Source organism: Zootoca vivipara, chromosome 5 (assembly GCF_963506605.1).
Source record: "Zootoca vivipara chromosome 5, rZooViv1.1, whole genome shotgun sequence".
Classification (NCBI taxonomy): domain Eukaryota; kingdom Metazoa; phylum Chordata; class Lepidosauria; order Squamata; family Lacertidae; genus Zootoca; species Zootoca vivipara.
Window position 1 is genome coordinate 30,882,972 of NC_083280.1, and position 27,680 is coordinate 30,910,651.

General features: G+C 42.1%; 1 protein-coding gene across 1 annotated transcript in view; it reads left to right on the forward strand.

Moving 5' to 3' along the window:
* PAX3 (paired box 3) overlaps positions 1-27,680 on the forward strand; it is a 109,468-nt gene that overhangs the window by 77,167 nt on the left and 4,621 nt on the right. Inside the window, exons 6-7 of the mRNA XM_035133908.2 lie at positions 11,731-11,896; positions 12,869-13,083. Coding sequence (XP_034989799.1) covers positions 11,731-11,896; positions 12,869-13,083 — 381 coding nt within the window. The remainder of the gene's footprint in view (positions 1-11,730; positions 11,897-12,868; positions 13,084-27,680) is intronic.

Consider the following 27,680-nt stretch of genomic DNA (forward strand, 5'->3'; position numbering starts at 1 on the left):
TGAAAGATTTTCAAGATTTCCAGCCACTTTGGTCTATAGACAGAAACACTATTGCTGTTTTATAATACAGTGGTACCTCTACTTACGAATTTAATGCGTTCCGAACGCACATTCGTAAGTCGATTTTTAAAAAAAGTCAAATCCCACAGGAATGCGTTGGGAGAAAAAATTCGTAAGTTGAAGCAACCCTATCTAAAAATTCGTAAGTAGAAAAAATCCTATCTAAACCACATCCAAGATGGCGGACGGAGCTCCATTCGTAAGTGGAAACATTCGTAAGTAGAGTTATACGTAAGTAGAGGTACCACTGTACAAATCAATTTGCTTGGTGAAGAAACTAAGTTTATTGGTTTGTAACTAACAAAGAGTTCCTGAGCTTCCTTTTCCTTTTCCTTTTCCTTTTCCTTTTCCTTTTCCTTTTCCTTCTCCTTCTCCTTCTCCTTCTCCTCCCTCCCAATCCCATTTCCTTTTGTGTTGTGTCTTTTAGAACTGTAGGGTAGGGCAGGGATTGTCTTTTCACTGCAAGCCACCCTGCAAGTCTTTTTTTTTATTGGATGAAGAACAGGATAAAGTAGATTTTAAATGAATGAATGAAATATGAACGGTGAATTATCAGGCTATTTCAAAGTTAGTAGTGAAAGCAGCAGGAATTCTGCCACTTTTAACTTGAGGTTTGTTCCACTGGTCACTTATGTCCACTATTAGGCATGCGTAATCCTCTTGGAAGCATAATTCTCAGTGGGAGGCTGGCCAGTGGCAGGAAACTACCACTAATGGAAAGGCTAGGTAGGCTGTGATGAGTGACTGACTCAGCCCCTTGGTCTTCAGGTTATTTTGGAAATTGCAGGTCATTTCATGGGGCTCACAACTTGATGTTCAGTTGTTTTCCTTGCCATGATTTCCAGTCACACAGAGAGACTCTACCCTACACCCATACAATTTATATTGAATTTATATTACAAAGCAACATTGAATGGGAAGAACATGCATAATTCCATCCTCCTTGTGCCCAGGGTCCCAGATATAATATGAAACGGGCTTAAGAAAAACAAGGTTGTGTGCTTTAGAAAAAACAACAACCGGATGAGATTTTTTTTGGGGGGGGGCAGAGTGCTGCCCTCCAACCACAGATCATGTAGATTCCATTTGAAAAAGTAGACCTAAAGTCACCCTGCAAAAGTATTGGAAAGAGAAGTTTCTGACCTGTTAAGAATCATTTTGCCCGTACAAGTAAAAGGGAAAATTTCAATATCTTGGAATTTGTAAGAGATGAATGTTTCATAATGATAATAACCTTAAAAGATGAAAAGAGAATAGAAATCAAAAACATACTCTGGGTATCAAAACTGTGGAGAAGTTGTGAATACGGTAACATTTTGAAAAGTCAAACCTAAAGATGGTTGAGAATTTTCAAAGCCTGACTCCCAATTTTCCTCACAGTTTTGCTGCTGAGTACATTTGATAACCTAGAGAAAATATTTTGTTTTGTTCATTTATCATCTTTTCACAATTCTCCTACTTGAGACTAGGAAAAGGCTGTAGTACTACAATAACCGGTTGTGGAGGATAATCTAAAGTAGGTATGAGCTACTGTTTTAAAATAGATTCCATTATTGAAAAAGAGATTGGTTGAAAAACAAATGATATAAAAACAGGGGAGCCCCCCAAAAGGAATTGTACTGAATATGGGTGCTGAATCACTATTTGAAGATTTTATAAAAACTCAGTTAATCAGAAGAAGACTCTTTAATTTCTTTAGATGCAGTGTTGGGGCCTGTGAGCTTTAAAGGCAACAATGAATATTTTTCTAAAGCAGTGACCCACAGTTACAAGAAAAGCAGAAGTCTCATTAACATAACAGCTGTCTTAATGTGGCTTTAACCCTGTGACTTTTTACATTCCTTATGGCTTCCTTGGGTTCCCTTGAGACGCATCTTGTCTCATACTCACTTCTGTGATCTACAGCCCAGCAAATTCCCTACTATGTTGAACATATGGACTTTTTGCTTAGAACAACATGGGGGGGGGGGCAGAAACCTCAGTCAATCAATGATTAAAATACGGGGGGGGGGAGAGAGAAACCTTCTGGGAATTAAAGATGAACAGGAGTTTAAGTGGCCCAAGTTGTGAATACTTGTTAAAGTTAGGCCATATTTTACATAACTGACACAGAGGGCTCCAGGGAGATTGTTCTGAGTTTTGTCATTCCAGCAATCACTGCTTCTCAACATCTATGGTTGGGCTGAGTGCCACTGTGTATATATTATTATGGGATAAAGTAGAGCTCCACCCTTAGTCTCTTCTTAGCAGTTCATTTCAGTTCATGTCCAGTCTTAATCAAGCTGTAAGAAAGAAAGAAAAAGGAACTTGATACAAGAAGTTACTCCTTATACAATGGGGTTTTGAGCCCCCAAATGATAATAGCAACATGCTGAAAGACTGGGACACTATTTTATGGTAAAAATGAGATAGCAGATCAGGGAAAGCAGATCTTAATATCCACAGATCTTAATATTCTGGAATCATCCCTACTTGGATTCCGGGAACTGAGCCTGGGACCTGAAGAATTTCAAGGAGGATCATGTACCATAAAGGAGACTTAAAGCAAAGATATTCTAGCAAAGAACAAGTCAAAATATTTTAAAGCTGGATCTGTTACATAGGCTGCCATAGAGAAGACTGTGGTAAAATTCAACATTTGGGAAAAGAAAGATAATGATCTCAGTAGGGTTTTCAGACTGGGCAATATCCACAGTACAAATAGCTACTTCAGATGGAACCACCCACATTAATGGAATTATGGAGTTGCGATACATCAAGCATCCAATTACTACATTCTGTATACAGTGGTACCTCGGGTTAAGTAATTAATTGGTTCCGGAAGTCCGTTCTTAACATGGGCGTAGGCAGGGGGGGCAGGAGGGGGCAGCTGCCCCCCCTAGAAGCAAAAAAATTAATGTATTTTACAGACCATAACCAGCACTTTTCCCCTCCAAAAACTGAAGTGGAAAGGGCTTTGCTTTAGCAAGAGCAGCTAAGTCTCCGCTTGCTGGGGGGGGGGACACACAGCAGTAACAAAAACACATCAAATAAATAAAGCAAAGTGGCTACCAGTAGTTAAGCAGTTAAGACAATGGAGCATATATCCCCAGGCAAGATTCGATAGCTGACCATTTCACCCTATTGTTCTTAAGTGGGAGCTGTTAATGAGCATTCAGGAGCATTAAGAGTTCTATTGGCGATTTAATGAGGGTGCAGACTCAGGGGATTCAATTTGACTAAGGTGGCTCTGCAAGGCTAAAAAGAAGTGAATAAGAAAGGGGGGGCTGTAGCTTTGACAGACACAGTGATGTTTATAAAAAGCATTGGTGTTCCAGTCTGCCCCTCCTCCTGCATCTGTATACTGTAAATCAGGGGTGGCCACCTCCCAAGAGACTCTGATCTACTCAGAGTTTAAAACTGGGGGTGATCTACCCCCTTTTGGGGGGTTCAGGTCAAAGCTGTTGAGTTTTTTTAAAAGGAAGGGAAGCCCTGTTTTTTGGGGTTTAGGTCAAACTTGTTGAGCTTCTTTTAGGAGGGAGGGAGGTCCATTTTTGTTTAGGGCTTCAGGTCATAGTTCAACTTTTTTGAGGGAGGAGGAAAATTTTGGGTGAGCTTTTTTTAGGGGTGCCAGTGACCTACCAGTGATCTACCACAGACATCCAGTGATCTACTGGTAGATCACAATCTACCTGTTGGACGTGCCTGCTGTAAATCAAGCAGAGAGAAAGCTGCTTACAAGGCTCCTGTACATGTTCCAGCATCCCAGCGTCACCCAGAGGCACCCACAAATATGAGTTATCCCTCTCTCTATTTCTTCCTTCCTTCCCTCCCTCTTCCATCTTTAATAAAATATGGGGGGGGGGCAGATAAGCCCCACATAGAAAGCCCATCAACATGGGGGGATGACTCTTTCAAATACGGTATTTACCAGTAATTGGGGGGGGGGAGGGGCACCTAGGCCTCTAGGAGTTGGCTGCTATGCCTAGGAGTAGGGCAATTCAAGAAAGCAGAACGATGCATATGGTATGGTAATATATCAATAGAATCGTAGAATTGTACTCGGAAGGGACCACAAGGGTCATCTAGTCCAACCTGCTGCAATGCAGGACTTTTTTCCTAAGGTGGGGCTTGAACCATGGTTGAAATATTATGCTGATATGCAGCAACGCCTCGGAGCCGTCGTGGCTGCGGCCATGCCTTGCCCCGCCCTCGCCCGCCCTTCCACCCCCTCTCGCCTGCCCGACCCTCCTGTCCTCTTGCTGCAGAGTTCCAGCATCACAGCGTCATCCAGAGACACCCACAAATATGAGTTATCTCTCTCTCTCTATTTCTTCCTTCCTTCCCTCCCTCTTCCATCCTTAATAAAATACGGGGGGGGGGGCAGATAAGCCCCACATAGAAAGCCCATCAACATGGGGGGATGACTCTTTCAAATACGGTATTTACCAGTAATGGAGGGGGCACCTAGGCCTCTAGGAGTTGGATGCTATGCCTAGGAGTAGGACAATTCAAGAAAGCAGAATGATGCATATGCTATGGTAATATATCAATAGAATCATAGAATTGTAGTCGGAAGGGACCACAAGGGTCATCTAGTCCAACCCCCTGCAATGCAGGATTTTTTCCTAAGGTGGGGCTTGAACCATGGTTGAAATATTATGCTGATATGCAGCAACGCCTCGGAGCCGTCGTGGCTGTGGCCGTGTCTTGCCTCGCCCTCGCCCGCCCTGCCACCCCCTCTCGCCTGCCCGACCCTCCCGTCCTCTCCAGCCAAGCAGGGTAGCCGCCAACGCTACCAGCCCCAGAAGCACAAGGTGGCCGCTGCTGCCACCGCCACGATGTCATCAGGCCCGTTGGCCCTTTAGCCCCGCCCACTTTGTGGCCCCTCCCTTTCTGTGCCTTGGCCCCGCCCCTGAACGACCATGGCTTGCCCCCCCTAGTTTTGATCCTGGCTACGCCCCTGGTTCTTAACCCGAAGCGTACTTAACCTGAAGCGAACTTTCCCATTGAAAGTAATGGAAAGTGGATTAATCCGTTCCAGACGATGAAAAACACCCCCTAAAACAGCAATTTAACATGAATTTTACTGTCTAATGAGACCATTGATCCATAAAATGAAGGCAATAATCAATGTACTGTACTATAAAATAAATAAGACAGTATTTTAGATGAAAAAAATTAGCATTTTTTTCCTTATGTGCACTGATGATAGTCAGTTTGGATGGGGGGCTTTTATCCATTTCTGCAGACACACAATCAACCAGTAGCTGAACTGGGTTCCGCACAGTCACAAAAATGAAGTCACAAGCCACAGTCACAAAAGTGAAAAACAAAACCTCCAAATACACTGGTACCTCAGGTTAAGTACTTAATTGGTTCAGGGGTGCCATTCGCACCCTGAAAAGTACTTAATCCGAGCGGCGATGGCACGCGTGTGTGAAGCACTGATAGAGCGTTTCTGCACATGCGCGAAGCATGCAGATTGCTTCTGCACATGCGCACGCGGCAGAACCCGGAAGTAAACACTTCCGGGTCCGCGGAGTACTTAAACTGAAAGTACTCAAACTGAAGCGTACTTAAACCGAGGTATGACTGTATAGAGAACCAGTCTGAAGTACTTAGGGAAGGTTACAGGTAGGTAGCCGTGTTGGTCTGGATCGAAGTAAAATAAAAAAATTCCTTCAGTAGCACCTTAAAGACCAACTAAGTTTTTATTTTGGTATGAGCTTTCGTGTGCATGCACACTTCTTCAGATACCTGAAGAAGGTATCTGAAGTGTGCATGAAGAAGGTATCTGAAGAAGTGTGCATGCACACGAAAGCTCATACCAAAATAAAAACTTAGTTGGTCTGGTATCTGAAGAAGTGTGCATGCACACGAAAGCTCATACCAAAATAAAAACTTAGTTGGTCTTTAAGGTGCTACTGAAGGAATTTTTTTATTGTACTTAGGGAAGGTCATTATGTCAGTAAGTTTGACGTGTCCCATGCCTAGCAGCAGGTGGAACTGGAGGAGGACTGCAAGGAATATGTCAAAAGAAACACCCAAATGGTTTTTAGAAGAGCGTATATATATCAGGGATGGAGAATCTGCAGCCCTCCAGTTGCTGTTGGACTCCACCTCTCATCAGCCCCAGCCAACATGGCCAGTTCTCAGGGACGATGGGCGTTGTTGTTCAGCAACATCAGAAGGGTCAACAGATATTCAAATTGTGCTGTTTTAAGAAGCTCCTCTGGTATCAAGTTTCACTACCAGCTCATGTGGAGAAACATAATGGCAGAATCCCCATCTCTGGAAATAAAGCAACCCACTGTTGCTCAGTCCTGTCTTTATCCTTAATAAAACACATAGTGTCTTGGTACATGAAAAACAGGGATAAACAGCAAGTAGTCAGTCCTTTATATTAACAGAGGTAGAGATAAATTTTATTTTAAGGGCTAAATAGAAGCCATATTGGGTAGTTTCCCCTAACAGTTGAAGGAATGTTACCTCAGAAAATCAAGTCCATTTATTTAAGACTTCACTTAAAAATAAAAAAGAGAGAACAATGAACATCTACCAGGCGTATAGGAGGCAGATTCCCCATTCTCCTGGGCTTACAGCAAAGCCCAGCCAAGGATGTTATGGGTTCTTTTTTAAGGAAGTGTAGGCACCTAGGGAGGCTGCAGAATGCAGACCACTGGAGAGATGGATTGTAAAATGAAAGGGCAGTCAGAAAATTCCTTTATTACATCAAACGTAAGACAAGTGCAACAAAAACCCTGCATCCCACCCATGAGAATTTCACCTAAATTTTCTCTTCCCTTTGAGCATTTTTAATGCAATTTCTTTTCTTGGTAATTGCTGCAGAATAGCTGGAAGTGGGGTTTTGAAGGACTTTTCAGAACAGCTTAATTCAGGTGCTAGCCAATGTGTTGTTGTTGTTGTTTGTTGTTTAGTTGTGTCCGACTCTTTGTGACCCCATGGAGCAGTGCACGCCAGGCACTCCTGTCTTCCACTGCCTCCCGCAGCTAGCCAATGTACTGTAGATGCAGTCAAAGTTTCCCCACTGAAAGATAATATTGGTATTAGAGATCTATCAGCCTTTGTGGGAAAATATTTCTTTGTAGCCTAAAGATACATGATAAAGTGAAGTCTTATTACACAGATATATTTTCTTAACAATTAATCATATCAGGCCGCAGTATAGTCTCTTGTGGGAGAAAGTACAGACTATCACTTGAGGCACTTCAAATTAAATTGGACAAATCAGTCAAGTATGTTCAGCTCTGGCAAGGATTCGACTGGATGACCTTGTAGACCTTTCCCATCTCTGATTCCTAATATTTACGTCTTGCCTTTTTTGTTATCATTTTTCCCTTAAGTAGTTTGTAACCGAACAAGGCAACATCCTATTTCCTTGACGCTGGCTGGGTATCCTTTCAAAGCTGCAGTTCTTCCTCAAGGCTTGCCGTAGCGAAATTGGCCTTGACAGTTCAACTGCCTTATCCTAAACAGAGAGTTTCCAATGTGCTTTTAAGGCAACGAGATCTCTTATTCAAATAGGCAAAATGTTTGAAAAGGGAATTCAGAAAGACAATAGAGGATAGTTTCTTCTAAACAGAGTCTGGGCTTTACAAGGATGAATGCCAAATACGTATCAAATCAAAAGAATGGCACATTGATAAAGACACGTCTAATTTAAGCCAGAGAATGTATTCCCTTCGCTGCACTGCTGTACATCAGAAATATTTATGTGTTTTTTGGTTAGTTTCAGTGGCCATGAAGGAAAGGAAAGGGGGGAAAGCAGGAGAGAGAGAGGAATGGTATGGGGTGGGGAGTTCGAAGATGGAAGGATATGAATTAAAAGTGAAGTAGAGGCAGAACCTCAGTTAAGGGACAAGAAGAAAGCCAGGAAGGTCTGCTACTGCAACAACACCGCAAAGGAGATGACGGGAAATACATAGGGCTGTAGTGGTTAGAGTGTTGGACTAGGACAGGCACCCCCAAACTTCGGCCCTCCAGATGTTTTGGACTACAGTTCCCATCTTCCCTGACCACTGGTCCTGTTAGCTAGGGATCATGAGAGTTGTAGGCCAAAACATCTGGAGGGCCGCAGTTTGGGGATGCCTGGACTAGGACCTGGGAAACCAGGGTTCAGATCCCCACCAATCCATGAAGCTCATTGTGTGACCATGGGCCAGTGGCCATCTCTCCACTAAATTAACACCACAGGGTTGCTGCGAGGATGACATGGGAGCAGGGAAGCTGTGGACACTTTCTTTAGCCTGGATAAAAGGTGGGATATGAATGAAATAAATGATACATTGTGTTGTTCTCTCTGTATGTGTCTATCTTTTGCTGCCTCCATTATGACACAGCTACAGTGACACCCATCTCATTTTGTTCTGCATGATGTCTATATCATTTTTAGGTGTGTGTGTGCATCAGCAAATATATACATAGCTAATATAGCAATATATTGGCAAAAACTAACATTGCAATCCTATACAAGTCCATTCAGAAATTCCATTGAGTTGAGTGTGGCTTAATCCCAGGTAAATAGGTATAGGGTTGCAGCCTAAAGGGATGAAATATGTATGCATACCTAGCCTAGGGATGGCTGAGAGGTTAAGATGGAGTTTGTGACTCTTGGACACCTTTCTGCTGCTGCTTTGTCCTGTAGCCAAAGCCACTCCTTGTAAACCTCTCAATCTCTCTCTCTCTCTCTCTCTCTCTCTCTCTCTCTCTCTCTCTCTCTCTCTCTCTCTCTCTGCTTTGTTACCGGTAGCTGTTCACATTCATTTTAGGAAGATAGCAAGCTTGCCTTAGGCTAAGTCAGGCTGCTGACCCATCTCTAGCTCAATATGGTCTGACTGTCAGCAGCTCTCCATGATTTCAAGCAGGCATCTCTCCCAGACTTGCCTGGAGAGGCCAGAGATTGAACCTGGGATCTTTAGCATGCAAAGCAGATACTTCACCCCCACCCCCTGCTTCCTTGCAAGAGGCCTTTAAATTCTCCTGACTGCTTTTGCACAAATGAAAAGCGGTATTTTTAAAAAACAGAAGTTATAAAAAGTTATAAGTTCAGTGTGCATAAAATGCCATGTTTGTGTGCATAGTGTATGAAATTTACTGGAGGTTTGCATTTGCAGAATATAGATATAGCAAATGCAAAAAGGTGCTTCTACAGCTAAAGCTGCAAACAAAAGGGTGGAGTCTTTGATTCAATCTTTATGCTAATTGATGACTCATCCCTGGCAATCTGGGTCTCAGAAGCTACCAGCACACTGAAGAAGCTTATTTGAATCTCTCTCTGGATATGAATCTCTCTCTCTATCTCTTCTGGGATTAGATTAACAAGTAAAAGAAAATTGGACGACATTGCTAGTTGTTTAAGAACAATGTGTTGATTTGTATTTACTGTACAACTTTTTTGTAACAAGTTTAAAGACAGTTTGCAGTAAAATTTTGGAGCTCTTTCTTTGTTTGCAGAGCTTATTGATTCATACTCTGCACCAGGCATGTCAAACTTGCGGCCCTCCAGATGTTTTGGACTACAATTCCCATCTTCCCCAACCACTGGTCCTGCTAGCTAGGGATCATGGGAGTTGTAGGCCAAAACATCTGGAGGGCCGCAGGTTTGACATGCCTGCTCTGCACAATGTCTGGATCATGGAATTCTGCTCCCACAACTAACAAAATGGTGATGGTAGGCCTGGAGGTGCTCAGGAGAATCCCTGCAGCAAGCCTAGAAGTTCCAACTTTTTTATCCCACCTGCTACCTGTCATAAATTTCAGAAGGGTACATGAATGGTCATATTTGAGAAGGGGACATGAATGGCCTTAAATTGGGTTGCCATATGTCCAGAATTTCCTGCACACAGCTGAAATACTGCAGTTGAAAGCAGTGTCTGGGTGGAAATTGCAAAAAAAATTGTCCAGGAAAATCTGGGCGTATGGCAACCCATGTTGGCGGTTTGATTTTCCTTTAAAATAGCTCAACAACTTTGGCCAAAAGAAAAAAGAACAAAAAGGCAACCCTACTTAAACCGAGTCAGGCCCTTGTTCCATCCAGCTCAGTACAGTCATACCTCCGTTTAAGTACGCTTTGGTTTGAGAACTTTCAGTTTAAGTACTCCGCAGACTTGAGTGGAACGGATTAATCCACGTTCCATTACTTTCAATTGGAAAGTTCACTTCAGGTTAAGTACGCTTCAGGTTAAGTACGGACTTCCAGAACCAATTACACTCATATCTCGGGTTAAGTACGCTTCAGGTTGAGTACTCTGTAGACCCGTCTGGAACGGATTAATCCACTTTCCATTACTTTCAATGGAAAGTTCACTTCAGGTTAAGTACAGAATTCCAGAACCAATTGTGCACTTAAACCGAGGTACCACTGTATTGTCTATCCTGACTCTGCAGGGTTTCAGGCAAAAGTCTTGATGTGATCTACATGTAGATACAGTAGTTTGCTCTTAAGAATTATATTGCTATGAATTCAAGCCTCATGAAAACAAGGTGGGTAGACAAGTAGCTGTTCACTGCAAGCAGCACACCTGGGGCAAATAGCAGCTGGAGGGGGATGATTTCCATGAAGAAACTGATGGAGGAATGTGCTGAAAAGTATGGGTTGAACAAATGATTAACAGAAAGACATGTACATGCTCGGCAAGCAAATAAGGATGAATGCTTATTATAACCCTCTAAAAATGTATCAGAACAAATGGTCAGAAAAGACCAGGCACAGTCTTTATGCAAGCAAATCAGGAAAAATGGCCAATAGATGGGTTATTTGGAGGAGCCCTTAATTAATTAAAATATCTGATAGTGCACATTTTCCTATAAGAGAGCACTCATGGTGACTAATTCCATTCCAAACAATCCAATGAAATAAACACAACCGAAGAGTCGGAACAATTTCAAATATGAGAGCTTAGTCACATTTCTGCTTGTGTCATGCCTAGAAAGCATGGATCGGAGTGGTTTTCCCCTTGTCCCACTCCTTTCCAAGGAAAAGCCCACTCTTTAGCGATAGGTCTGAACAAATGGAAATCAGGGGAAAATTTGAATTGCTGTTTGCTCCAATTGAGCGCTAAAGAGTGGTTTTTCCCAGGGGAAAGCAGCAGAACAAGGGGACGTGGGGATAAGCCCAGAAAAAGAGACAGCATGGAAGATAAAGCCACCCAGCAGCAAAGAAATGAGGGCTGATGAAAAGCTTGCAGTGGTTGCTAAAAAGGGGTGCTACCACAGATAAGGCCTTCCAACACATCCTGGCATGTTAGGTTTGACATTACTCCACAACAGGATGCAAAGAGGGACTTCTCCATCTTTGGTTATGCGAGGAAGTTGTCCTTTAGACACCCTCAGCTCAAGCCACTGAGGGCTTGGCTATAATAACCAGCACTTTGAATTTTAGCCAGAAATGTTTTGGTAGCCTGTGCAGCTGTTCTAAAATACTGTAGATGCAATATTTGTGGCCATCTACTTTCCCACGAGTTGCTGCATTTTGCACCTGTTGGATCTTTCTTAGGCTCATCAGCGGCAGCTCAATGTTGGGACTGTGTATTACAGTAATCCAGTTAAGGAGGGCATGTACCACTGTGCATAGTTTATTGTGCCAAGTGGTATGGCGAACACTGAATGGACATAAAATTGATTGTAGCACCATCTCAAATGCCTCTTTCCCCTTCCAACCATTTGTAGGTGTGGTTTAGTAATCGTCGAGCTAGATGGAGGAAGCAAGCTGGGGCCAATCAACTGATGGCTTTCAATCACTTGATCCCAGGTGGATTCCCACCCAGTGCCATGCCAACTCTGCCAACGTACCAGCTATCAGAATCTTCCTACCAGCCCACTTCTATTCCACAAGGTACAGTAGGAAACAGAACGTTCTCTTGACTGGTATTTTCAGTTGTTTTCTATCCCTGTGCAGTATTAGAAATATTAACACAACTTCTTAAGAGATATTTTCAGTATAGAAACCTAGGGAGCCAACTTATATTAAATCAGACCAACAGTCCATCTAGCGTCTGAAAACCAAGATATAGCTGATTTGAATTGGTCCCCTTAGTTAAAACCTTACTTTTAATTTATGACATAGTATGTGTAAGCCCTAGAATGGTACAAATGGGAAGAAGTTAAATAAAGCAGCCAGATTCTGTTTTATCAGTGTAGTTAGCTTTTAAAAATGTAGCACAATGGATTAGTCCACATCAAGGTGTGTGTGCCTGAGCAAGAATATTCATTGAATTTATGAGTGATAACTACTTCTCAGTTTCTTTCTAGAAGATAAGTGGAACCTTCTGTTGGAGCTTTCTGTTGCTGTGTTAGACAAGTTCAGGCACCCCCAAACTTCGGCCCTCCAGATGTTTTGGACTACAATCCCCATCATCCCTGACCACTGGTCCTGTTAGCTAGGGATCATGGGAGTTGTAGGCCAAAGCATCTGGAGGGCCGCTGTTTGGGGATGCCTGGACAAGTTTCTTTTAATGACTCATTTTAAACATATAAGCCATGGTTTTGCTATTGGGACCATGCTTTGAGCTTATGGGCTTTCTCTTCTCCTTGCATTGATTGATTCACTCCTTCACTCACTTTCTTGTTTGCTAAACCCATAGTTTACCTGCTTTCAAAATAACACAGAACTGGGGTTTTCCTGAACCAGGCTATGAGGGAGACAGCTGAAGTGTGAGATGATGAGAGGGAACATTGAAGGCCAGGAAGATGGGCATATGAACTGAATAATAGCATGGTTTATTGTTTTCTTGAGTAAGCTTTCTCGGCGTAGAATTTTGCATGAAAATGTGGATGATTTGCAAAACGTATTCCCTCTTCCTTGCAGCTGTGTCAGACCCAAGCAGTACAGTCCACAGACCTCAGCCTCTGCCACCAAGCACTGTGCACCAAAGCAGCCTGCCATCAAACCCAGAAAGCAGCTCAGCGTACTGCCTCCCGAGCACAAGGCATGGGTTTTCCAGCTATACAGACAGCTTTGTGCCTCCATCCGGGCCTTCAAATCCTATGAACCCTGCCATTGGCAACGGCCTTTCACCCCAGGTCAGTCCTGCTTTTTCAGACACAGGATTTTTTGTATACCCAAACTAAATTGTCTGTTCCCCAAGGCCATAGTACAATGATTTGCCAAATTTAAACCATAAAGTATTCTTTATATAAGCCACATGATTTCAGTTTGCTGGTTTCCTCCCTCCCTGCCCCCCCTTCCTACTGACTGAATCAAAAGTCATAGCTTATATTTAGTTTTAGGCAATGTTTTTTAATGTAATCATGAAAACTTTCTGCGTGCAGTCAATTGTCAAGCATTTCTGATGTGCTGCTTTTCAATTTTATTTTATTTTTTAAAATTAGTCCATTTCTATCTTTAAAAATAATGAAACAAAAACAGAGACAATGATTTGGGTTTTAATTCTTTGTCAACTTATAGAGAAAATAATGAATAGAAAATCACATACACAACCTTAAAAGTAGAAGGCAAGTTAGTCCTGGCTCAGCTGATGAGCAATGCAGATCAGGCTGAGCCATAATCGAGTTGTAAATGCATAAATTAAGAGCATTACTGCACCCAGGAAGCCTATAACTACTTGAAGGACATAATTGTTTTCCTAATTTGCATGAGCTTTCCCTGGATGATCGTGTTAATAAATTGCCTTGATAATTGAGTGTCAAGAAGGTTGGTTAAATTTCCTACTTCTGGCATCTGCCTTGGGGTTGACATTATTAGCAATTGCTAAAATGTTCGGTAGTTTATTTTATTAGTGTGGATTTAGCACAGGTGTTGGGAGAGCTGTCCACTGAATCCTGAGCAAATTTCACAAAGGGGGGGAATGCAATCTATAATTACAATCAAGGATCTCTTCAGGGCTGAGAGTGAGAGTTTTAATGGCTTTATCTTCTCTCTGCTTTTCTTCCTCTATGTGTGTGTGTGGTTTTTTTTAAATAAAAAAACAAACAGAGGGAAGCTTGGAATGACACAAATGAAAAGTGAAAAGACAATTATACTCAATTACACACTAATCACTGACTATCACCACTGCCTAAGCAGTGAGAGGGCAGTCTAACAGGCAGAAAATGAGATTTTAATAGCACAAAGGGTGGCCAAACTAACGGCTCCTATATCTTTGCCTCCTTTGCTTGCTTCAACTTGTGGTTTCTATCTTGGGAGTACACTTCCTGGTTTCTGCACCACGGTGATAACTCTGTGCAGCTGAAGAGTTCAAAGGCAACCAAGTTGAAAAGAATGAATAGCAAAGGCAATGAAATAAACATTTTTGCCTAAAGGCAAGAGTTCATAAACCCTTTTTTGTAACAGTAAATGTAATTAAGTTTCAGATATCCCTATAGCACATAGTGGGATGCAAAACTTTATGGCTTTAGACCTTAGCAGAAAAAGAAACCAATAGGAAAACAAGTGGATGTAGCTCCAGTAAGACTTTAATTAATATCGGTTTTGAAGAATCTCCATTTTCAAGTGCAGTTCTCAACAAAAGGCTTGACATTTCATTATGCTGTTAGACTCACAGTGTGCAATGTTCTCATGACTTAAATATAAAACATTTCCAAGTTAATCCATCAAAACTAAGCAAATGCCATTGTCAGCAACAGGGAATGTTTTCTTGGATGAAAACAAAATTATTACATTGTGCAAATAAAATTAAGAGCAATGGCAGATATGTTCTGTGACATTTGGATCAAGTAGTTTCTTGGACTGACATAGCTGCTTATGCCACAGTCATCTTCCCGCTAAATAAGCCAACCTCACTTATTCAGCACTGAGATTATCAAGTTGAGATCCTTGAACTGATACCATTAGTTCGGGTTGTGGCTCATTGCTAAGCAAGCTCGGTTTCTTACAAAAGGTATAGAGCCTAAGGATTCATTGCCGTGGATCAGGGATGCCATTTCAGATTCCAGTTGTGGAATGGTGTGGAGAAGGAGACAGTGTTCAGGGAACAGAAGGTTCAGAACAAAGTTCAAAGACTGGTGCTTGTAGATATTCTAATATGCAGTAGTAAAAAAAGGAAAAAGAGGGTGTTCTAAGAGAATTTGTTGTGGCTCTCTTCTTGTTTTAGAAAAACAACTAATTAAAAACTAAATCTATGTTTCAAAGCAGAAACAGATTTTGGAACATCAAGATCAGTTAGTCAAAGTTCTTATTTCAGAACTTCCATAATGCCAAGCAGTTGCTATTTTAGAAATTATAACTTCTCAACATGCTGGGGGGGGGGGAATCAAACGTTTCAATCAAAACTTTCAGTCAAAACTGGGAGTTTTGAATTATGTATTCACAATGAATTTGAAGACAAGAGATCTGGATTCATTGTGTAACTGGTTTATCTGGAGTGTGCCCCAATTCAAATTTAAAGTCAAGCACTATTAAATTCCACTTGTTTCACTGAGAGATATTGAAGCATGTGCTTAGATCTCCTGTTGAAATCAATGTGACTTCAATCTGTCTTACTTTGGCTGATTCATTATCATGATGTGTCAGCAGTAGTCCTTTTGACCATGTTAAGTCTGAGTTGCTATTTGGACTGTTTAGAGTTCAGAGAATTTGCCAGACATATCCAGAATATTGCATTTGGCAGCAGTGTCCAGGCTGAAATCGCCCAGGAAAATCTGCTCAGAAACAGCATTTTTTTTTGCAATTTCCCCCAAAAAGCTGAACAACTTTTCTGTCTGAATTTTCACTGTTTGAAATATGGCAACCCTACATAATCTTCCACTTGTGCAGTTCATGTGCCCTATGTATGTCTACTCAGAAGTAAGTCCTAAGAATTTAACCAGTCTTACTCCTAGGCAAATGTGCATAGGATTGTTGCCTAGGATTGGGTAAAGCTTTAAAGAAGGTTGTCTTTCCGTGTACTTTGTTTACATTTCAGTTAGATGTAGACATTTCCAACTCACTAATGCATAACTGTCCTTTGGCGTGTCTGGAGTTCACAACTTCATATCTTCCAGATTTGATTGGTTAATGGGGGGGGGGATGTTTTGGCCCAGTAAATGGAGGAATGGGGAATGAGACTTTTTGAAACCAAGAGGGGTTTAGAATTCATGGTTCACTTCAATGGCACATATTGCCATATGAAAGAATTTTAGAAATTAAATGCGTCTGTCAAACCTAATGTGGATCTGAGCTATGTTTTCCAGACACCAGAATCTCCCAAGCATGTTTTACTCACCTATGACTTTTTAAAAATGCAGAATCCGTATTTTTGTTCCCATCTAATTAGTTCTGCTGAGCGACTAATCATTCTGAGATTTTGGAAGGAAAATAAACATAAATCCATGGCTCTGGCTGTGGTAAAAAATCAGTACCACCTAACAGTTCGGTAAAACAGTGGTTCCCAATTAGCTAAGCACTGTGGACCTGCTGTTTTTTCAACAGCCAATCCGTGGACACATTACTTTGGAAAAGTTTGCTATTTTTGTTATGTGGATGGTGCCATGGACCCCCCTGGTGGGTTACATGGACCCCCTGGGGTCTGCGGACCACCAATTGTGAACCAATTGCTGTAAAAGATTGCTTAGATACCATTATAACTTGAAAGGCACACTTTGCAACTGATTCACTTACATGGGATTGTGTATCCATGTCCATTAAAAGGATACTATTGAAGATACCTCTTTAGAAACTTTTGATGGAATGAATTCTCCTGGAAAAGAATCCATTGTATAAAGACTTGAATTGCTACAATATAAATAAATTGAAATAGATACACACATATTTTTGATGGAAAAGATAATTGTAAGTGGCTGGCAGTGGCTGTTCAGAGTCTCAGGTGAGAGAATCTTGCCAGGGATAGATGTTAGGAGCTTCTGCATTTAAAGCATGTGTTCTATCAATCAGCTACTGTTCCTCCTCAGTTTTGCCTCTTATTGAACATTTATGTCTGTGTGATCCTTGTCATCAATTACATCCCTTTGGCAAACACCACAGGAGTATGATATACACGACACCAGCTGGATTTATGGCAAATTCTTCAGCATAGTATGCAATAGGAGAGACAATGTCTTGCTTTAAGATTCACGTGAAACCTTCTCAGCTGCTGTAAATCAACTCCCTTCTGATGTTGATTCTCATCATAGGCCCATAATTCCTGTGGCTTTTTCTTATCATAGGCCCATAATTCCTGTAGCATTTTTGCTAGTTGGTTCAGTTTCATTCTACTCCGGCACTTTTTCGAGAGGACTTCTTACACACCTTTCTGCTGATTAAATGGACCATTATAAAATTACAAAAAATAGAAATTCTTATATATAAACTTTTTTTATATAAAAGGTATAAGCAAATACCTTATATGTATTGTATGTGGGGGTTTTGTGACTGGATCTTCCAGTACCTTTCTCTCCGTCTCTGAAATACTGTGGATGGCTGTAAATATATTTAGAAGAGTAGTAGTGCAGAGAGACTGTTTGCTTTCCCCTACACTATTTCTGTTATTTGTCCTTTGAAGGAATACGGTTGCAGTGGGAGATATTGTGATCGCTGACTAGTACTGTACTTCTCTGGGTGCTGTGCTAGCATGCTGTCTGTGCTATGTATTATGGCCAGTGTGCATTGCATTGTATAATCTATGTATCTTGTTTAAGAAGGTCCTTAACATGTGTTTTTTTTCCCAAAAAACCCCCACATACAATACATAAAAGGTGTTTGCTTATACCTTTTATATAAAAAAAGTTTATATATAAAGACCCTGATGTTGGGAAAGATTGAGGGCACTAGGAGAAGGGGACGACAGAGGACAAGATGGTTGGACAGTGTTCTCGAAGCTACGAACATGAGTTTGACCAAGCTGCGGGAGGCAGTGGAAGACAGGAGTGCCTGGCGTGCTCTGGTCCATGGGGTCACGAAGAGTCGGACACAACTAAACAACAACATAACATGTGTGTAGTTTTCTGGTCCCTGGAGTGGGAAGGAAAGGGGAGAATGAGGGCATTATCAATATATGCACATGCATGCGCACACCCCCCCCCCCACTTAATGCGTGGCACTGGGAAATAATTAAATAATTCAATTCATACCCAGAAATGGTGGGGAGAGACCTGGAGAGTCCTTGTGACTTGCAAGGAGACCATCCACAGGGCCCGAAGACGATGTCAGTGAGGGCAGAGGAAGCCGCAAAGAGGCTGGAGATGCAGTGGGGCTTGTTTTGGCTGCTCAGCCTCCCCGTCTAACAGCTGACATGCAGCAGCAGCAATAGGAGTATAGCATCTAGATCAAGGGAAGTAATAGTACCACTGTATTCTGCTCTGGTCAGACCTCACCTGGAGTACTGTGTCCAGTTCTGGGCACCACAGTTCAAGAAGGATACTGACAAGCTGGAGGGCAACCAAAATGGTTAAAGGCCTGGAAATGATGCCTTATGAGGAACAGCTTAGGGAGCTGGGTATGTTTAGCCTGGAGAAGAGAAGGTTAAGGGGTGATATGATAGCCATGTTCAAATATATAAAAGGATGTCATATAGAGGATGGAGAAAGGTTGTTTTCTGCTGCTCCAGAGAAGCGGACACGGAACAATGGATTCAAACTACAAGAAAGAAGATTCCAACATTAGGAAGAACTTCTTGACAGTAAGAGCTGTTTGACAGTGGAATTTGCTGCTAAGGAGTGTGGTGGAGTCTCCTTCTTTGGAGGTCTTTAAGCAGAGGCTTGACAGGCATATGTCAAGAATGCTTTGATGGTGTTTCCTGCTTGGCAGGGGGTTGGACTGGATGGCCCTTGTGGTCTCTTCCAACTGCATGATTCTATGATTCTATGATTCTATGTCCCGCTTTTTCCAGCCTCCTGCCAGCCCCAGAGCTTCAATTCTACTTGTGCATATTTTTGGATATAGTGTATTTCAGTGCTTTTTTTTCTGGGGGGATGCATGGGTACGCATACCCCTAAACATTTTGTGAATCTATGTTTGGCCTCATTGAGGGGCAGTATTTCAATATGAGTAGGAAAATGCGAGTACCCCTAAACATTTTAGGGGGGGGGAAGCACTGGTATTTTTGGTACGGATTGAAGAGACAGCGGGGGAGGGGGTGTTTCGTGGGTGCTCCCATTTTACACGGTCTCACTTATGTGTGCGGGGGCCCAGAATGTAACCCCTGCATGGGGAATTGCCTGTAGCTGCAAACTGTCAAAACATTACAAAAACCTTTTTTTAAAAAAACAGCACTGAATCTGAAACAGCAAGGGGAAGGTTCATGGGAGAAGAACGGAGCTGGAAAATGAAAATGTAGTGACAGGCCACTGTAGAAAGACTCTAGTAGTGGGTAGGCAGGCAGAGATTCTTTCGAAGGCAAGCTGTTGGAGGCTGAGGAGAGTATTTTGGGGAATTTACAGGTAGGATTTTGGCATGTCAGTTCTGCAGTCCTTCGATGGGAGAAAGATGGCAGAGTGGTTTGTGTGGCCTGTGCTGCCCTAAATGGCACATGATTGTGGAATAAGGGCTACAGTGTCTTTATTGAGAGTGTGGGTGGAAGAGCTGTGGCAAAAGCCCCATAACTGCTGGTAAATTGTGTGTTGGAGAAGCTGCAGTGAGGTGAACATTCTTGCCTCTGTTCTGGGGATCTGAGGTGCCTTTGCCATGAGGGACTTTTGGGAGAGATGCCTACACACACACACACACACACACACACACACACACACACACACACACACACACACACTGCTTTGCTCAAACGCACCCTCCTTACTTTATTATTGATCAGGTTTGTAATTGACTATAATGCTTGGCTACAGAGAGCCATTCAGAGTGCCAAATGCACTAATGAGGTGCTCTGCGGCCAGTCTTCTGAGAGTGACAACCAGAGCAGAGCCACATGCAGCTGCCAGGAGAAGCAGGAGCAACTGGTTAGATCAGTGCTGGAATGTATCGGCAGCAGACATGGAAGGCAATCTTTAAACACTGGCAGCAACCTTTGGGTTGCAAGGGACATTTTGAGGTGGGGTGGAAGAACTGCATAAAGGACTGACCAGAGCTGCATGTAGCCCATAGGCTGCCTGCATGTAGTTTAGAGGGTGGGGGATTGAATCCAGCCTCTAAACGCTAAATTGTTTCACAGTAATACCTCCGCAAACACCCGCCACGTCTAGCGTCCATTCCAGCGAAAGTCTGCGGCAAACCCAGAAGTACCGGCGGGCACCGGAGCGATCTTCGCACCACAGCGCCAGGGCGCCCAAAATGCTTAAGATGGCCCTGATGCTTATATTAGTAAATCATAAATGGAATTATATTAGCAAAACAGGGGCCAGGGATCTCAGACCCAGGGGTTTAATGTGGCCCTCCAGTCCTCTCTCTCTGGCCCCTGGAGCTGTCTCCAGGTCATCCCCCCCCTCCTGGCTGCAATGTGTCTTGAACTTTGAGAACACCTGATGTTTGACTGGATGGAGAATAGAGAGCAGGGTCTGAGTGTGTGTAGAAACTAGCCTACTGTCCAAAGGTAAAATTTACACATGTTGCTCCTCCCAATTTTGTCTCTAGTCCTGGCCCACTGGCATATGGCCCCTGCAAGGTTTCTCAGGAGGCAATATGGGCCCTTGGGCTGGAATGGGTTCCACAGATGTGCTCAAAATAAGTGATCAGTACTCTCCAATTTGATCTCTTCACATCCTATCGTGGGCCCTATACAGTTGGTTTCCATCTCTATGCACCAAAATGGAATTCGTACCCTATGATGAAGGCCCAGCAGCTCCTTAATTTAGAGCTGTTCCAAATGGGTCCTAAAAACATCCTTCTCCAGTCTTGGCTTCTCTCACAACTCAGAGAAGGCCTGTGTTTCTCATCAGGCTGATTGACTATTTATTTGCTGTCTGCTTTGCTCATTATTACCAATACTCGGTGGTGAGAGTTCTTCTGTCACAAATGGCCAATCTTTACAGGAACAAGGAAGTGATTAATGGTGTCAAGATCTAATGTCAAGCATTGCCTATGTTTGTATTTTTTTAAAAGAAATCCTCCCCATCTCAGCGTGTGAGCCAATGAAACAATGCTTTTAAAGACTTGTCATATTGGAATGGCAATTGGTGATGTGCAATGTATGTAAATAGTATGTTTTGTGATAACGCTGTCTATTTTGATTTCTGTGCACATACTTTACAGGCTATTTCCGTTTTCCTGCAAATGAGATTGAGGTATATTAGTGCTGTTTCTTTTTGGCAAACACTTGTAAAGCCTGAAATTTGTAGGCAAGAGGTGCTAAGTCTTAATGGCCCTGCAGTCAATGCAATAAGGGTGCTGATTCGGCATGTCATTATTAGATCAGAATGTTAAGACTTTACTCTTCGGAAGTCTGAAATAGGATACAGGGCAATTTTTATGTCCTTGCATCCTACTCCCAGCCATTCCCCTTGCCGCTTTGCTCTGTTGCAGAAGGTCTGGCTTACTTTAAAGATTTAAAATCTAAAATAATCTAGGAAAATCACCCTAGCTACAGCCTGCACTATCATGTCCTGTAGCTAAAGAAGTCAATATTCTTCTTTTTAAATGAAGTTTCATGATTTTGGCATTTCCTTGTCATTTTTGACTGTTTGGGATTGTGGTGTGTCTGTGTGTGTGTGTTGTAAGCTGCTTGGAGATCTTTGGGTAACAAGTCTAAACAGTAGTAGTAGTAGTAATAATAATAATAATAATAATAATAATAATAATAATAATAATTCCTAAAGCTGCCATTTTGAAACATTCATTTAAATGAAAGTTCAGGATCTTATTGGAGCAACTAATAGTTTCAGGAGCCACTGAGGTTCTTGGAAAACATTCAGTGTTTCTGGAAAGACACCTAGCCAGATTTGGGAGTATCAAGTACAGACCTACAGACTAAGCTGAAATATGAAACACGTTTGGTAGCATATGTGCAGTAGTGCACAATTCCTTCCATTATTACCATTCCTCTTTCTAAGGAAGCAAGGAAAGAAGCTTGTTTTGGCTAACACAGACAAAGGAGACCATATATCTGATGTGTAGCATTGTAACAGGCCCCTAAGAACTGCTATTGTGGTATGCTTTCAGACTAGATAGTTTGGATTGAGAAACAGCATTGCCCACCAGGACAACCTGCACCCAGTGAAGGTCTTTGGATATAGTATGTTAGTTGCTTAATCATCCTAACTCTAAAACCAAGTATTCCCCATTGACTTTAGTAGGACTGGCAACACTTCATCGCGTTTCAATATCCCCACATACTCACTTTAGTGAGAGACTTCTCTGTTGCGACAGTTAATCAGTGATATGTTTAAAAGAAGTTTCAAACTCTTGCGTATCTTTCATGACGCTTGTGAAAAGCGGAGAAAGAAAGAGAGAGGGAAGGGAAGGAAAACTGTTGCTGAATTTTAACAGGGGAATGATACGTTCACCTATTATTTGCTCTTCATTTATTTCCTATTGCATTTATATCCCAGCTCAAGGTGAGGTATATGGTCCCCCCGTCTCCATCTTATTCTCACAGCAGCCCTGTGATTAGGCTCAGAGACTGTGACTAGCACAAGCTTACCCATCTGCAAGGCTAAGTGGGGCTTTAAATCCAGGCTTCCCAGATCCTACTACTGTACAACACTCTAACCACTAGGCTTCACTGACTTTTCCTCCTATGGTAGCTTTGCAACACGAGGCGGCAAATCTAAACACAGAGCTGGATAAGCAGTCTTAAAGGATCATGTAGGAAACATGCAGCCCGGTCTTATGTTATTTCTGCTAAAGGCATTCCCTGTTCCTGAGAGGTGCAGGAATTCCCTGGGCTCCATGTCCTTAACTGAGTTGCCAAAAATGTGAGGGTGTGACTAGGGACAATAGTCACTGAGCAAAGGATGGCAGCTGTGGCTTTTAATATTGATGATGGTGATGATAAGAACACAGATAAGTAATTACATAGTGCCTATCAAGTCATTCACACGCATTATTTCTGCAATCCTCTTCTTCATAATTTTTTATTAGTTTTCAAACAATTTAACAAATTCAATTCAGTTTCAATACAGTATTCCTTTAAGATTTTGACTTCCCATCCTTACTTCCTTGGTGTTTCTATTCCAATCATTCATTTACCACCATATATGTAAGGCTGAAAGAGAACTCCTAAGCGAGCTCGTGGTTGAGGTGAGACGATCACTTTAAAGGCTGTAGTCCTTGACACGTGTTCAAGGCCCGTGAGAATTGAAGAGGTGGGCTGCAGAATGTGAATTTTTTTTTTGAGGGGCGTAATTTTTGCGGGGGGGGGGGAAGAAGGGGAGGTGGTTTCCTAGTGAAAAGAGTGCACAGCAGGTAATGCCATCCATCTTAGCAGCAGTTTGAAATGTTCAGTGTAGTGATGAATGAGGGTATCTGACCCACATCTGTTTTACATTAGAATGGAACACTGCCCTGACATCGTTAGGAGCATTTGTCAAGATTCCCTGGACAGAGCTTCTGTAAATTACATGCCGCAAATGTGTCAGGGTCAGATAAGAGGATATCATTAACTCCACCAAAGTTTACTCATGATCCTGTCAGTTCAACTTAATACGTTAACAGCCAACAATTTTCTTTGTGCTGTTTCATTAAATCTTTCAATCAGGGTGAGAGAGGAGGGAGGGAGGGGGAAAAGTATAACTGTAACCCCAAAATATAGAACGTGTTTGCCTCCCATAAATCATATTAATTGCAGACATGGTCACAGAGCATATTAGATGCAGGCATGCGTAAATGAATTAAAACATGTGAGGATTTTATGATGCCTATGGTAGGTCCGACTTGCTATAATACTAATCATGTTAAGTGGCATCGCATTTCATTTCAATGAAATAACCTTTTTCTCAGATTAGCGGGATTTACATTATTGAGGATAGATGGACCTGCCATAATAACCTAATACGTAATAAACCAGATGTTGCCTACATATATTTAAGCTTTCATCACTCACCTCAGCTTAAATACAGAGGGCCGGCTCTTCAGCTGTTGTGGGGATGGGGCATTTATACCAGATGAGCTTCTTTGTTATTTCTGGAAATGACAGCATCTCTGTATATTATTGGATGTGTCTTGGTTCAATGCATTTAGCGTCAGGCTAAATTCTATGCTTGGGAGCCGGCGCTCAAGGTACAAAGTGGGACCCACAGTGTATTCTTAGAGAGATAGACGAAACATATTTGATAATGGGCAATGGCAGCTGAAAGTATGAAACCATTCGGCATATAGGAAGCGAGTTTTCTTGCATAATGTGATCCCAAGTCCACATCAGTTTCTCTCAGAAGATCAGGACACTATTTTGCCTGGCTTTTTGGAAGTAACAGAATTTTGTTGAAAACGAGTATTAACAAATGGGTTTTCAGTATCATAAAATTTACTTGTTCGACCTCTCCACATTATGTTCTGCATCTACTATGTCTGGAGGGGCCAAACATCCATTGTATCCCCAGGAAAACTAGGGGTGAGTAAACAGGGTGCTTTTGAATCATATATGCAGGGCTTGTTTTCAGCCAGAACTCACAGGAACTCAGTTCTGGCACCTCTCTGGTGGATGGCATTGCCATTATAAGAGAATAAAGGAAGTGTTCATGGTGAGTTCTGGTGTCTCTTTTTCTAGAAAAATAGCATTGCATATATGTATATTGCAAATTTGAGCCCTTATGAAACTTTGGCAGGAAAAGGCAACATGGATTCAGCAGGGCTGAAAGGCCACATGTTTAGCCCTGCCCCAAAGGTCACATGGTTCTATCAGCCTCTCTTATAGAGAGAGGAAACTTCTGCAGCAAAGGAGGGACCTTCTGAATTAGTGGAGGCTCCCATGCAACTGAGAATCCAGGGCTATAGGTGTGTGCAAATAAAACATGCAATCATTTGTTGTGGAAACACAAAGGTTATGCACCAGTTGGAGGGCATCTATTCCTTCTGAAGTAAATATTGAAGTTAGGTAAAACATAGGAAATACTTTATTTTCCTCCTATGCTTTAATAATGTAAAATATGTAGCATATTCAACATCTGGTTTGACCTTTGGCTTCAATGGAAGGGTGTTAGATTTTAATTCTAAAGGGAGTGGAACCCAGTTTAGCAATATGCTGGATGCAACCGAATTCTATGCAAGTGGTCTTGTATATCTTGACCAAGATCACTGAATGAATCCCATCAGGAGGAAATAAACCCTCAACTGAACTGCTGGGCTTTTTCTTGCTGGCTTTCGGAAACCATTTAGCAGGAATGGATCTATATCCCAAAACAGCTAACATTTTTTGTATCTCATATTCAAGTTTCCCTTTCCCATTCATTCTTGGAAGCTCAGAGAAAAAGATCCTTAAAACACATAATGCCTAAAATAAACATTTAAATAAAACAACAATGTCACAAAGAAGGACAAAACAACTTTCCCTACCCTTTCTAACAGCTTGTTAAAATGTCACGTTAGCACAACAGAGAATGCAAAATAGAATTATTTTTTCCTGAAATAGATTTAGCTTCTTTAAAAAAATGAAGAAAACAGTATATATTATAGAGAAGCAATCATTTCTCTTTTTACAGTTCATTGTTTCTTTAATGCCACCATATATTTGTTCTCCTTTTATAGTTTTTTTATTTATTCATATATGTATATATGGAAAACTTTCAGAAAAGCCACAAAACTGTAGCTGGAAAAATCTCTACTGCAAGTCAGTCCACATCTGTAGAAATTTAGATCTAGGTGTATTACATCCATATTTTAATTCTAAAGGGAGTGGAACCCAGTTTTAGCAATATGCTGGATGTAACTGAATTCTATGCAAGTGGTCAAGCTATATATACTGCTTATCTTTGCCTGTCCATCAGGAGGGGCTCCAGAAGTTGATGGACTCCAACTCCCATCAGCCCCAGCCAGCATGGCCAATGGTCAAGGATGGCAGGAGTTGTAGTTAAACAACATCTGCAGGTCTATAGGTTAACTGGCCTGCTGTGCATCATTTACTTCTAAAATGCTTGGGAAGTAGAGGTGCTCAACATGTCTCAGGATAAGTCTTTTAATTGCTTTCCTAACAGAGCGATTAGGGTGAAGCCAGCCATGCCCTTCCTGTAACTCCTTGTACTGGTGCTATAAGGTCACGACACATACCACAAGAGAGAGTTTCTGCCTTTAGGCTACTTCCCTTATAGCTTTCAAAGAGAAAGGGCCCAAAATCTAATTACCTAGATGCTAATCAACTGCAGCACGAATCCAAAAGACTCTGGAAGTATTTCCAATATGACAATTTTTGCTCTGATTCTATATTATTGGTTTTCCATCCATGAAGATTAGTTATTTACGACTGTTGTGTGGTTGGATATGTTAGGTAGTGCCCTAACACTTGACAGAGATGACGGAAACAAACATTGGTTGAAATGGAGGGGGGGGAATGAAATTAATTCACCTCGCAAGTCCACTTTTACCATGTGGGCATGGCAAAATGAGTGCCTTTCAGTGAACATTCAGAATTTGGTGAATGCTGATTATTCATAAAAAATGAAACCTGAAATTCTTTATTACATTTGTATCCCACCTTTCCTCCAAGGTGCTCAGGGTAGCACACATAGCTCTCTTTCTCTCCATTTCCCTCCTTACAACAACCCTGTGAGGTAGGTTAGATGGTGAGACAGTGAGCTGCCCAAGGTTACCTAGAGCTTCATCACTGAGTGGAGATTAGAACCCCAATTTCCCAGGGATCCATCTAACACTTTAATTCCTATACCACTCTGGCATTCAGAATTTCAGATAAAACATTGGTAGAGCACTGCCTGGGTTTTATCTCTGGTATATCCAGGTGAGAGCTGCTGCCAGTCAGCCTAATTTTCCTCAAAAACAATGGAGAGTAGTGCCAGCATCTCCTGTTGAAATGAAATGGCTTCCACTGGTCCTGATGCCAATAATGCCTGAAAATTGTTAGAGTCATGGGCTTAAACACCACTTGGAGCTCCTTAGAAGAAGTGTGGGATACAAAGGCAGCATATCATAAGAGAGCTTCTCTAGATCTACTCAGGATTAATGGCGGGTGGTTTAACCCACAGAGCTGATCAGAAGGTTGGCAGTTTGAATCCCCGCGATGGGGTGAGCTCCCGTTGCTCGGTCCCAGCTCCTGCCAACCTAACAGTTCGAAAGCACATCAAAGTGCAAGTAGATAAATAGGTACTGCTACAAGCGGGAAGGTAAACGGCGTTTCCGTGTGCTGCTCTGGTTCGCCAGAAGCGGCTTTGTCATGTTGACCACATGACCTGGAAGCTGTACATGGGCTCCCTCGGCCAATAACACAAGATGAGTGCTGCAACCCCAGAGTCGGTCACGACTGGACCTAATGGTCAGGGGTCCCTTTACCTTTACCTTTAATCTTGCCTATGTAATTTCTACAGTGGGAATAGATTTCCACCTGCCCATGTGATTGCAATTAAAAACACTTTCCTGGCAGTCGTAATCTTATGAAGTGCCCTGACGATAATGGTGATCTCAGCACCACCACATCCACTGTTTCTCTGAAGCATGGTAATTCTGGGTTGATCTCACAGACAGAGCCAACAGACAGGTAATTCATGGAGTATGAGGCCATCAGTGACTACCAGCTATGATTGCTATGTTCTACCGCCACTGTTGGAGGCAGAATGCTTCTGAATGCCACTTGCTGGGAATCTCATGTGAGGAGAGTGCTCATGTTCTTGACCCAGTATACCTGAAGGAGCATCTCCAC